Source organism: Candoia aspera, chromosome 1, assembly GCF_035149785.1.
Source record: "Candoia aspera isolate rCanAsp1 chromosome 1, rCanAsp1.hap2, whole genome shotgun sequence".
In the NCBI taxonomy this organism is placed as follows: Eukaryota; Metazoa; Chordata; class Lepidosauria; order Squamata; family Boidae; genus Candoia; species Candoia aspera.
Window position 1 is genome coordinate 166,186,033 of NC_086153.1, and position 13,373 is coordinate 166,199,405.

Consider the following 13,373-nt stretch of genomic DNA (forward strand, 5'->3'; position numbering starts at 1 on the left):
TTGCATTAGGTCACACCTATAATATTGCCACCAGTTCAAGGGACATCTTGCATAGATTACTGACAGACTGGAGAGTGTCCAAGATGATAAGGAGCTTGGAAGGAAAAACCTATGAGGAGCAGTTGGAGACACTGGATATGTTTAGCCTGGAGGGGAGAAGACTGTGAGAAGATATGATAGCCAAGTATCTGAAGGGCTATCAGAATTATCAAGTGTTGATCCAGAAGACAGGACAAGAAACAATGGATTTTTATCACAAGGAAGACATTTAGGTTTGACAGCAAGAAAAAAAACCTAATGGAAACAAACTGTCTCCGGAGATGGTGGCCTCTCCTTCATCAGAGATGTTTAAATAGAGTCTGGATGGCCATCTATCAGAAATGCTGTAGTACTGAATCTTGAGCTGGGTAAGCCACTGGACTAGATCTTGTCCCAGATCACTTCTATCGACAGAACAACTACAGATTATCTTCAGAATCCGGTATAGATGACAAGCATTTCCCCATAGTCAGTAGGGAACAGGCCCTACTTGATGGCACCTAGCTAAGAGGTGTTAACTAGTGACAGACACCTTTTTTACTAAAACGTGAGTACACACTGGTATGAGACATGGTATCTGATTAAACGTATTCTTAAATGTTTTCAGAGACATATCAACAAGTGAGGTACCTGTGGCTTTCTGAATGCTGACTTTTGAACTCCCATCAGTTCCAGCTGCTATACTTTAATGTTCAGATACAGTAGCAACATCAGACCAATAGTCTTTGGTTGGCCATCCCTATATTAATCTCATATCAAAACAAATATCCCAACATTTTTAAGTCCAGTTTATAAAATACAAATATATCTTCCATTCTGTAATGTGAATATGAGAATTTTTTTCCAGTTTTATTTCTGGAAAAAATTAATATAGGAATACGTATTCTCTTTGGATTGGGAATGTTCATTATGTCCCTCCAATTATGTCTCCAGTTTTTATAATCACTATTAGCATTTCAAAGAGATGTAAAAGAAATGGGCAAATAATTTTGTCTGGCATGATAAAAAACATAATTCTAAGGCAATTCATACAGTTGCATGGGCAAAAATAAAGTAATGCACACACAATAATTCTATTACATTAATTTTCAGAATTTTCCCAAGCATGATTCAAATTTAAAAATTTCCATTTCTGCCTGCTGTTTTACATTATATGAAAAAGTGCTATATTGCGATTAAATATCAGATGGGTTAGAACAGAGTAGAAGTACAAGAAAGCCATAGAGTTGAAATGAAAACACAGCTATGAAATGTGTGAGGATACTTTTTTTTAATTGTTATAACTACTATTTTAATATATTCAACTTCCTTTTACTTATGTTAATAAAAAATATTAAATCCTTACTATATGGTTCCTTAAGTAGTGCAGGGGGCAATAGTCTGATACAGTAATCAAAAACACACAGTAATAACTGGAAAGAGATAACCAAATCATCTTCCATCTGCAGTATTTTTCCTGAAACATCAAATAAACATATTTGTGCTGAATAGTTTATTTATAAACTAAGCAAGACTTTGTATTGAAATTTTCATCGAAGCCATTATAAAATAATCATTTGTTCCATTTCTCCTGTACTCCCCTAGTTCAGGGGAAGTCCTACAATTCCTAAACTGTTAGTAAGCATCATCATATGCCTTCAGGCAAATTACAGAGAAAGCAAATTGCAACAGAATTAAGATTACAATGATACAGTATAAATGTTTACTAGGAAGTCATATTGGCTCAGTACATGCAATACCTGCCAGATAAATTATAAGATGGCTTTGACTGGTTCAGCCCAATGTGTTAACCCCACCACTCAGATCAAAAGAAACTTTTGGCATCAACGTTTAGATTTGGTCAGTCTTTCCTAATTTACAATCTTCTCATCGTCTAACATTTAAGAACATTTAAGATATATCCACTGACTATGATATTTAAGTCAGCAAAACACTATAATTAAGGAACATACATTCTAGAATACAAAAATTAGCTGATCATACAGGTTGCTACCTCTAAGCATAAAACACTGAATTTTCTAGTTTTTTGGCTAAGCAACTATGTCATATAATTAACAAAGTAGAGAGATACTATTCAGAAATAAAACTTCAACTGGTACAGATGTTAAATATACTCCTGTTTCTTTTGCTCAGATGAGTCCCACTAGACCATGAAACTCCTTGGATGACATGGAGCAAGTCATATTCTTGCAGCCAAACATTTTTATTATGGGAATTACATGAGGGAAGACCTGTCACTTACAGTCCTTTGAGATCTCAGAGGAAAAATAGGTTTTAAATATTTATTTTTATTTATTTATTTATTCATTTATTTAATTTGTCCCCGCCCATCTCCTCCCATCAGGGGATTCTATATACTGTAATATACTATAATAGCCAAGCAATAATATTCATTATTACTCATTATTTCATTGGCTTAAACCAATAATATTAAACCAGAAATTCCCAAAAATAATTGGCTAATCAAAATGTTATTTCAGTTATAAACACAATTTGGAATCAAGTAAATAGCATGTATAAATAAATAAAATTTAAACATCCATACCTTTTGCCAAAAGAAACATGATCCAGCAGAGTTTTACAAATAAGCAAGAACTTTCAGCACAAGTTCTACAAATAAAAACACAGTAAGATTTCACATTTGACCCTTTAAAACAATTGTAAATATAGTGGCTCCGTATTTTGCTCGGCACAGAGCTTTTCAGCCAAGAAAATAAGTTACACGGGAATTTTTCAGTGACTTTCTTTAGGGGAAAAAGTTAACATTTAAACTACTTCAGTGAAGGTAAAACAACATGACTGCCCATGCTTTTAACTTTATCAGAACTCACAAAAATTCAAGATAGGAACAACAGTGTTTACTTCCTTGTAACAACAGCTTGGATGTGTTTCTTAGTCCATCTTCTGAGCGCATTTCAAGTTCTTTAACTATGGTAAAAGTATTTGTTAAACTTATTCTTATCCCTCCATCACTGATTGTAAAGTGACAGACAACATTATATTTAAAATCAGAATCTTTGTCATTTAAATAAGTATTCAGCTAAGAACACTAAACATATCTGCTCACCCATCTGTCCTTACCCATTGCTCTGCCTGAATATCTGAATGTTTGAAATAGTAAGTTTTAATTATTAGCCATTTTTATTCTATGAAAACAAACTTACTGATCATTGGGCTGGTCAAGGCAGATAAGTTCACAAGTCCTGAAAACAGTAACAATGAATACATCAGGTTATAAAATCTAAATTTCACCTTATAATTTCACCTCATAATATCTTAGAGTAGTTGGTTTTCCTGTGGGTAGAAAAATCAGAACTGATCTTTAGTGGAACTGGACTGATGCAAAATGGGATTATTTATCATTGTTGACCAAAACTCTAATATGCACATTCACACGAGCTGCCACCTCCATCGATGTATGTTCATGTTAAAATATTTTTAAACCAGTTATTTTAAAAATTAAGTGACAAACAATATAAAATAACAAAACTCATATTACAAATATTATATTATAAAAAGAATACAATAAATTCAATAAATGCAACATTATCAGAGAAAGCCTCAAATAAGGTCATTTTTAGAAGACATTGGAAAGATAATACTATATATGGCTGGATGTTGTTTAAGCACCAGAAAGACAGGAAGACAGGATATCCAATGCGTTTATGGAAGCCTTACTGAAAAACATATATACACATACTATATATATGAATTATTATAAGGTAAGCTTCCTCAGCAGGCTTTCACAGAAACAGCTAAAGACTGCTAGTGGGCAGTGAAATATGGCAAGAGTTGGTCCTTCCAAGATAGAGCACGCTTAGCATTCAGATCCTCTCCATTAAGTTTCATGGGAAAGTCATCCAAAAAACTGAGGACAGCCCTTACAGACTTTTTAATGTATATTAAGACTTGCACCATCTATAGAAATTGTTTCTGACTGGCCTTTCCTCACATACTCATTTTAGACTTTTTTTTTTAGCCCCAAAAGAAAAAGAACTTGAGACTTAGTAATCTTATCCTTCATAATAGTTCTTTTTCATATATACAGTAGATGGTATTAAGTCTGAGAATTCAGGATCAAGCTACAATTTTTAACAATTGTTAATAGTACAAACTGGAAAAATCATGTGGTTCCCAGTCTGATTCAAACAATATCCCTTATAATTCACAGCAATAATATTTTAAAAAATTGTCCTAGTTTTCTTATCAGTAAATAAAGCCATTTCATATCATAAAATATGTTTAAGTATTGTTTATGCAAAAAGTATTTTTTTAAGAAATCTAAATTACAAAATGCAACAGATAATGAATATTTTACCTTGTAAACTTCTGGTAGAGTGCAAAGAGTGTATCATATTTTTTTTTCAGACGCGATATAGTACAGTCCATTTTAGTACTAATTGTATCCATGTTGACATCAATTTCTTTAATCAAGTGCACAAATTTGCATACACTGTAAGAAAAATACAAAAAGGAACAACCAAACTATTCATTTCTAACATTTATTAAATCAAGAGTATAATAATATTTTCCCATTCCCATGAAATTGTATCTCCATATCGTAACAGTAATCTTGTTTCCATGTCTGATATTATCTGTTAGTATAGTATCAGTCTCATGTCTGATGTTTTCATGCCATAACAAATACAATTATATTATAAAGCTCAAGAACAAATGTGCTACTTGAACAAGTTTTTACAAAAAACTATCAGAGTTCTTCCTCCAAGATAACTGTATAAAAACTAAGAGTAATTTATTACAGCAGTTGGTAATACCTAGCCAAAAAATCTAAGTACTTGGCGAGTACTTGGATGGTGATGACCAGGAAATCGCAGAGCCATAAGCTGAACTCAGATGTCCAAAAATCATCCCCAAAGATGAAAAGAAGCAGTGGCAGTCCACTGCTGCCAAGCAAACTACTTGGTCATATCCATGTACACACAGGAGCTCAGGGACAAGTATATTTAAGAAGAATACTACAGCAAATGCTATTAAAGTTACAAATGAAAATGTCTTATTAATGGAAGTTCCTTAGATTTATCCGTCAACTCAAAAATTTCACATCAGCGGAAAGATGGAAAAAATCAACTAACACTGCAGAGACTTCCTTTCCTGCATTTAAAAAATTCAGTAGTGGTGATTATAGCATGGAACTTGATGTCATGAAAAGATGCATTTGCTTCCAAAACAAAACTTTGAGGTGTATCATGTATTTTCAGCAAACCATTTTACAACTGAAGTATCAATGGTTCAATGTAGCTTTCAGAGATGAACCAGAATAACTTTTTCTAACATCACCGAAGTATCTTAGGAAAGAAACTAGTCAATTCAATATAAAACTGGAGTACTTTCAAACAAGATTTTTTGCATTCAACATATCATGAAACAACTATTCATTATATGTCCAGCACAGCAGATTTGGATATGATCTAATGTACTTTTTTGAGATTTAGTCTCAAGTAGTACTGTAAATGAGAGCCAGTTTGATGTAGTGTTTAAAGGCACCAGGCTAGAAACCAGGAGACTGGGAGTTCTAGTCCTGCCTTAGGCACGAAGACAGTTGGGTGACCTTGGGCCAGTCACTCTCTCTCAGCCCTATGAAGAAGGCAGTGATGGCAAGCCACTTCCAAAACCCTGCCAAGAATACTGCAGACACTTGTCCAGGCAGTCACCAGAAGTCAACATTGACTCAAAGGCACACAGACACACACACACAAAAAGTACTGTAATATCATGCATCACTTCCAGTCAAAAAGAATGTTATCAGGTAGCCCACAAAAGAGGTTAAAGACCATTTCCTAACTTTCAAAGAACAGTAGCACATGGGGTCCTGACCATCCATCTGTCTGTTAGGATGCTGGCATGTGGCAAAAAAGGGGGACTGTCTTAAGAATACAGCAGTGTGAAATCTAATAACATTTCCTTTGGAAAAGAAAAAAAGATAATGAAGTAAAGAAACATATTCATGCCTCCAAGATAGTTTGACACAATGGAAATCTCTAAAAGTAAAGCAAGAGTTCTCAGGGAAAAAGGAGAGCAAAAATACTGAGAGACACAAATGTTAATACTTTAGCAAACAGAGGAATGCCACATAGATCAAACTATCAAGAAAATGTTGCCGTTTTTCTGACTGTGTACTGCTCCCACATTAATCCTGATTATCTTTTCCATAATATCCAAAACAAAGATTCATAATGTGTTATTCAGTCAATTTCATTAATATTGAAAAACTTTCTCCAAACAACATACTATATTTTGTTTTCCCTCAGGTGAGACTTCACTAGGGATTAATGGTATCTTGGTTATATTTGCTGAATTTACCATTTTATTTCTACCTATGGTATTCTTATTCCAAGAGTAGCATCTCACTTTTTAACCTTATTTCTCCAAAAAATTAAAAAAAAGTCTAATGAATCCTCCTCTCCAATTTCCTTTAAACTCACAGACTGTAATGGTTGCCTATTCTAAAACACTATCAGACTCATGAGCAGGAATTCAAAGATATCTGATTTATTAAAGAATAGTATGCAGGATCACAGAGAAAGCTGAGAATGATAAAAGCATGCCAAATGCAAACTAAAAACCCTCGGTGTAATTGAGATCCCTCCCCCCGTAGAATCTTCCCAAGTTCACAATCCCAGGCGCTCCTAACGGTTTCTGATGGTCTGCAGGAAAAGTCCTTGAACAGAGAACAGAACCCAAACACATTCCATTGTAATGAACACAGATACAGAGCTTGGTACAAGGTTTCACAGCAGCTCCCTCCCAAACAGAAACGGGCATCAGCGCCATGGCAAGTGAAACGTTATGATGTATAAACTACATTGAAACAGTGAACGTGACATACTGTCCCCCCAAAAGAAAGAAAACACTAAGCAGCAGGCTTCAAAGGATAAGCAAGGTGGAAATGGCGAACTAAATCAGGAGCATTAACGTGGTGAGCAGACACCCATTCAGGATGAGGAAAGTGTTTCCATCGGACCAGATACTGGAGGGTGCCACGAAGCTTACGAGAATCAACGACCTCCTTGACCTCAAAGTGCTGTTGGCTGTCAATCATGATCGGAGCAGGAGGAAGAGGTTGGGGATGCCAGCGGGAGGAGTGGTGGACAGGCTTGAGCAAGCTGCAGTGGAAAACAGGGTGCAAGCGTTTCAAATTGTGAGGCAGGTCCAATTTAACAGTAACTGGATTGATAAGACCAACAATAGGGAAAGGACCAATGAACTTGGGAGCAAGTTTTTTAGAGGGTTGTGGTGACTTGATAAATTTGGTAGATAGATACACCTGATCCCCAATCTTGAAGTCGTGTTGCAAGGAACGATGCTTACCGGCTTGAAACTTGTAAGCAGCCTGGGCATCAGCCAAAGCTTGTTGAATCACCGGCCTGGAATCAGCCAGCTTAATAGCCCAGTCAGAGGCAGAACATGATTGGGAAGGGGGTTGTGGCAGTTCAGGGATGGGAACAAAGTCGTGACCAGAAACCACACGGAAAGAGGTTTCCCCGGTACTTTGATGGACAGCATTGTTGTAAGCCACTTCAGCAAAAGGTAGTAACTCCACCCAATCGTCCTGATGGTAGTTAATGTATGCTCTAAGAAACTGTTCAAGAGTGGAGTTCAAAATCTCAGTAGAACCATCAGTCTCAGGATGGGAAGACGTGGATAGCGCTTGTTTGGTGCCAATCAATTTTAAAAATGATTTCCAAAACTGGTAAGTAAACTGTGTGCCGCAGTCACTGAACAAACGGGAGGGGCTACCATGGAGGCGGTAGATGTGGAGGAGAAATAGGCGTGCCAATTGCGGGGCTGATGGGATGGATGCACATGGAATGAAATGTGCTTGTTTGGAAAAAAAATCTTTTACAACCCAAATGACAGTTTTCTTCTGACTGGGAGGAAGATCCACAATAAAATCCATAGAAATCTTGTCCCAGGGATGGGACGGGCTGGCCATGGGCTGTAGAAGCCCCTGTGGTTTCCCTCCCTTACGTTTTGACATTGCACAAACAGGACAGGAAGCCACATAGACTTTTACATCGCGTCTCAAGGTAGGCCACCAGAATTGACGAACCAAATGTAATGTTTTGACAGAACCAAAGTGCCCAGCAAGTTTATCATCATGGGAGCGCTGTAAAATCTCAGCTCTTAAAGTTTCGGGTATATAAAGGCGGTGTTCCACTCATGCCAGACCATTTTCGAAGGAAACAATGTCTTTATTAGCTAGCAACCAAGTGTCAGATTTCAGTGCCTGGAGAAAGTCTTTCTGTAACTGACAAGGAACTTGCACCTTCCGCTTCCCAGACTGGGCTGGGGGCGGGGTTGCTTGCACATGGGTCTGGCTCCGAGTGACAGCAACCAAACCCAGTTGTGGTTGAGTGAGAACAGTCCCAACCACATCTGCCCCCTGGACAAAATCCTGAGGTAAACGCGACAAAGCATTGGCCAGAAAGTTTTTTTTTCCTGGGATAAATTTTAACTGGAAGTTGAAACGACTGAAAAACTGAGCCCAGCGAATTTGTTTAGAACTGAGACGCCAGGGGGTGTGGGGGGCTTCCAAATTCCTGTGATCGGTCCAAACCTCGAAAGGGCATTTAGCGCCTTCAAGGAGGTGACGCCAGACTTCGAAAGCAGCTTTTACAGCAAACGCCTCCTTTTCCCAAACATGCCACCGGCGTTTGGTTTCAGAAAATTTTCTGGACAGATAAGCGTGGGGTTTTAAGTGATTTTCAGAATCTCTCTGTAACAGTATAGCCCCAACTGAGGAGTCAGAAGCATCAACTTGGACCACAAAGGGGCATTAAGGATCGGGGTGCTGTAGAATAGGCTCAGCAGTGAAAAGGGTTTTTAATTTCTTAAATGCTGCCTGGCATTCAGGCGTCCAATTCAACACTGCACCAGGGTTTTTTACTTTGCGTGTCTCCCCCAAGCCCTTGGTACGGAGTAAATCAGTGAGGGGCAAAGCAATCTCAGTGAACCCCTGGATAAATTGGCAATAGTAATTACTGAACCCGAGGAAACTTTGCAATTGCCTCCAGGTGCGGAGACGTTCCCTACTTAAAATCGCCTGGATTCTTGCAGGGACGATTTCAATGCCGTTGTCAGACACCCTATAGCCTAGATAGTCAAGTTGGGTCTTGTGGAATTCACATTTGGAAAGTTTGGCATAGAGTTTGGCATTTCTAAGCTTGCGTAACACCTGTTTGAGGAGGCATTCGTGTTCCTCCTCGGTTTCAGTGTAAATGAGAACATCATCTAAATAAACCAGGACCGCTTTAAACAATGATCATGTAATACTTCATTAATCAATTGCATGAAGACTCCAAGCGCCCCTGCCAACCCAAAAGGGAGGACTTTGTACTGAAATGAACCCAATGGGCAATTAAAAGCAGTTTTCCACTCATCTCCAGCTCGTATGCGGATGCGGAAATAGGCTTCACGAAGATCGAGCTTGGAGAAAATCTTGCCCTTAGACAAATGAGCTAATATGTCCTTCATGAGCAGAAGAGGGTACTTGTTGAAAATTGAGACAGAATTTAACCCTCAACAGTCCGTACAGAGTCAAAGTGTGCCATCTCCCTTTTCCCGGAAAAGCACAGGGGCCCCAACGGGGGAATTTGCAGGTTCAATAAACCCCCTTGATAGATTTTTGTCAATAAAGTCCTGTAATGCCTCAAGCTCCTTCTGAGTCATTGGATAAATTTTTGGCTTGGGCAATTGAGCATTGGGAACCAACTCTATCGCACAGTCAGTTTTCCGATGGGGGGGTAGCTGATCTGCTTCCATTTCCCCAAAGACGTCTGCAAAATCTTGGTATCGATCGGGCAAGCCTTCTAAATGTGCCAAGTTAGGGCATGGCATGGTGGCCGCAACCCTTCCAACCCCCGCACGTGCAGCTCTCTCCGCTGTAGGAGCTTAGTAAAACCCATCTTTAAAAGTCACAGTTCTGTGTTCCCAGTTTATATATGGGCTTCGATAGGTCAACCAGGGGATCCCCAGAATTACCAAGGGATTGCCAACAGGTACTACTACGAATTTTAAAGTCTCACGGTGGCTGCCCATTTGCATTGTGACAGTTCCAGTGAAATGGGTTGCCGGGCCCCCCCCTGCCATTGAACCATCCAACTGTGTGAAGATCAAAGGCTGCTGGAGGGGGAAGCTAGGCAGGTCCAAAGCAGCAACCAGATCAGGGTGAATTAAGTACCTGGAACACCCAGAGTCAACCAAAGCCCAGACCTCTGTAGTTTTTGTGTGGGAGCCCAATTTCACTTTTACTGCTAAAGTGGGACAGTCAGCACTCACCATAGCATCCTCACACCCATCCTCCCCCACCTGCCTGCAGGCGCTCTTCATGGCAGGTGGCTGGCATTTCCCACCGGCTCCTTAGAGTCGTCTTCAGCCTCTCCCAGGAAGTAGAATACTTCCTCAGCGTCGGCTGCGCCCTTGGCTGCTGTCATCCGCCGCGAGGGGGGGGCGATTTAGCCGGCAGCTTGCCCGCTCGATCTCTAGCCTTGGCATTTGGGCAATCAGCTGCTCGATGCCCTTCCTTTCCGCATCGGAGACACTGACCCCTCGCATAGCACCGATCTCTCTCCTCATCCCAGGCTCTATAGCCTGGCCGGGCAGCAGTCGCAGCACTTCGGGGTCCCCTCATGGTGGCTGGTGGTTTTTCAGGTCTTCCGGTTTGCATGAAGGTATGCTGAGCGTGCTCAGCCTTGCCTGCCAGACAGATCCATTTGTACAATGACTCTGGGTTGTCCCTACACAACGCCCACCGTAGGACGTCCCAGTTGAGTCACTCTTTGAACCATTCTATTAAGGTTGACTGAGGCCAGTCGGGGATTTTCCCAGCTAGAGCCTTAAACTCCAGGGCGTAATGAGCTACAGACAGTTGGCCCTGGGTAAGATCCTTTAGCACCTTCTTAGCTCTTGCCTTGGCCAGAGGATCCTCAAAATGTAGCTTTAACGCCTACATGAAGTCCTTGAAATAATCAAGTGCAGGGGAGTCAGCCTCACTTAACTGAACATACCAGTCAGCCACTCGACCCTTCAACTTGGTGGCAATGGCAGTTATCTTAGCCTCTTTGGAAGGGAAGTATGCTCCAAACTGCCTCATGTAACTTTTAGCATTAGTTAGAAAGAAAGATAACTTGGTTGGATCCCCATCAAACTTGACGGAAAAGTCTCTCACCCCCACTCCTGTTGGAGCGGAATTGGCGGCTGCTTGAGTGCTTGGGCCCCAGGTTACAGTAGCTCTCCCTCTTCGGGGTGGGGACACTGGTGGTCGAGCCCTGCAGGGTGGAGATTCATCCCGGAGCCGTCTCCGGCCCTGCCAGCGGTCCGGATGGGAGGATGGGGGATGGTTGCATGAGGCTGGGATCTCCTCCGCGCCTCCCCTGCCCCCCCAATGACAGAGACAGGTTTCTTAGCATATACTCCATCGATTCTATTTTGGCCTCCATCACTCTTAGCCTTTCAGGGGTTTAAGATTCCTCCCTCCCTTGCGTGTTAGGCTGTCTCTCTGTTGATACCGTGGTAGATTCTACGTCTGGGGTCAGCGGGAACCAATACTTCCAGGACGCCTGGGACGTCCCTGGCTGGGGTTCTCCCGCTTCATCCCAGGTGATCAATTCTGCAGGCAATTCGCTGGGTGCCGGTTGCTCTGGTTCTCCCCCATCGTCAGATTCCTCTACCTCAGGACTGGAACTCGATTCCTCCCAGAAATCTGAAGGTTCCGGGGTGAGGCTCAGTTCTCCGCTCTTGACCAACTCGGGCATCAAACCAGCCGTCTCCTGAACTCCCCCGGTCGTGAGCTTGGACTCAGCCATTGTTAACTATTTTCCCTCACAAGAAACTAATCTTGGTAGGAGCTAACGGTACAACTTTGGTGATTCTCAGCTTTATGTAATGGTTGCCTATTCTAAAACACTATCAGACTCATGAGCAGGAATTCAAAGATATCTGATTTATTAAAGAATAGTATGCAAGATCACAGAGAAAGCTGAGAATGATAAAAGCGTGCCAAATGCAAACTAAAAACCCTCGGTGTAAATGAGATCCCTCCCCCCGTAGAATCTTCCCAAGTTCACAATCCCAGGTGCTCCTAACGGTTTCTGATGGTCTGCAGGAAAAGTCCTTGAACAGAGAACAGAACCCAAACACATTCCATTGTAATGAACACAGATACAGAGCTTGGTACAAGGTTTCACAGCAGCTCCCTCCCAAACAGAAACGGGCGTCAGCGCCATGGCATCTGAAACGTTACGATGTATAAACTACATTGAAATAGCGAACATGACACAGACATCTTTCCCTCTCTGAGCATGACAAAGGAGATTTGCTGGCTTTTCCTACTGAACCAAAGGAGAATTCTCTGTAGCAAAAAATTAAAAATACCTATAATTTTTCCTAGCATCCTGACTATGTCAGAATACTACAAGCATGCCCTAGCTGTTGTAATGTAGGGAACAATACAGTGGCTTGCAAGGTGATCTCTAGCTTAGAGATCCTAGCTTGCACAGAATAGCACAAGACTGTGTAGTGTAAAGTGGGCTTTGGTTGCGTTTGTGGCAAATTAGCCAAAATGTGTAAAAGTGACTAGTATTATGTTACAATAGCAAGAAATGTTACATGTTGCCCAAATATAGTTAAAGCTGGTAATATAGTATACAGTATATCTTATCTATCTAAAAGAAAGCAAGATATGAAAGGCTCAGTTGACTAAATCCATGATGGATGGTAGAGATCTATGAATCGATATGGCAATAACCATAGCATATGAGAAACTCCAGCTTGAAATGTTAGAGGCAGGCAGGCAGGCAGGCAAATGTTATGTGTGTATGAAACTAAGCAAAAAGGGAAGATTGTAACAAATATGAAAGTATGAAGGTGATTTGCTTCTGTGGAGTGCAGTTGATGAATACATGCAAGGAAATGAAAGTACGGAATTATAAATGAAATTACTAAAATATATATCAGAAAGTATGAAATGGTGTCATCAGGTTGTTGTGGATACCTGTGAAAGTAGAAATCCATATTGGTGATAGCTGCAATTTATGCTCCAGAGTATAGAGAAAATGGAAGAACTTGATTTGGGTAGGTTTGTTTTGAATACATGCATTTAAGGACGTGTCTATATAAATCCAAATCTAATACATATAATCTAAATGTGTAATCATTAAGATGAAAGTTTGACGGAATCAGAGCTGGATGCAAGAGTGACATGAGGTTCTAAACATGAGACAGGCCATTTTTGGGTGCTATCAAGAATGGAGCTTGAGAAAACATGGGCACGGAAGAAAAGGAAAGAAGTGAAAGAAACATGAGAGAAAGCGTGA

The 13,373-nt window shown here is 40.4% G+C and overlaps 2 protein-coding genes across 4 annotated transcripts in view; one reads left to right on the forward strand and one right to left on the reverse strand.

Moving 5' to 3' along the window:
• Nucleotides 1–13,373, forward strand: part of LOC134507280 (RCC1 and BTB domain-containing protein 2-like) — a 124,138-nt gene that overhangs the window by 104,770 nt on the left and 5,995 nt on the right. The window lies entirely within an intron of this gene.
• RB1 (RB transcriptional corepressor 1) overlaps nt 1–13,373 on the reverse strand; it is a 77,677-nt gene that overhangs the window by 57,673 nt on the left and 6,631 nt on the right. For all 3 annotated transcript variants that reach the window (XM_063317796.1, XM_063317798.1, XM_063317797.1), the window contains exons 4-7: nt 4,358–4,492; nt 3,204–3,242; nt 2,585–2,649; nt 1,385–1,495 (exon numbers count right to left, since the gene is read on the reverse strand). In XM_063317796.1, the coding sequence (XP_063173866.1) occupies nt 1,385–1,495; nt 2,585–2,649; nt 3,204–3,242; nt 4,358–4,492 (350 nt within the window). The remainder of the gene's footprint in view (nt 1–1,384; nt 1,496–2,584; nt 2,650–3,203; nt 3,243–4,357; nt 4,493–13,373) is intronic.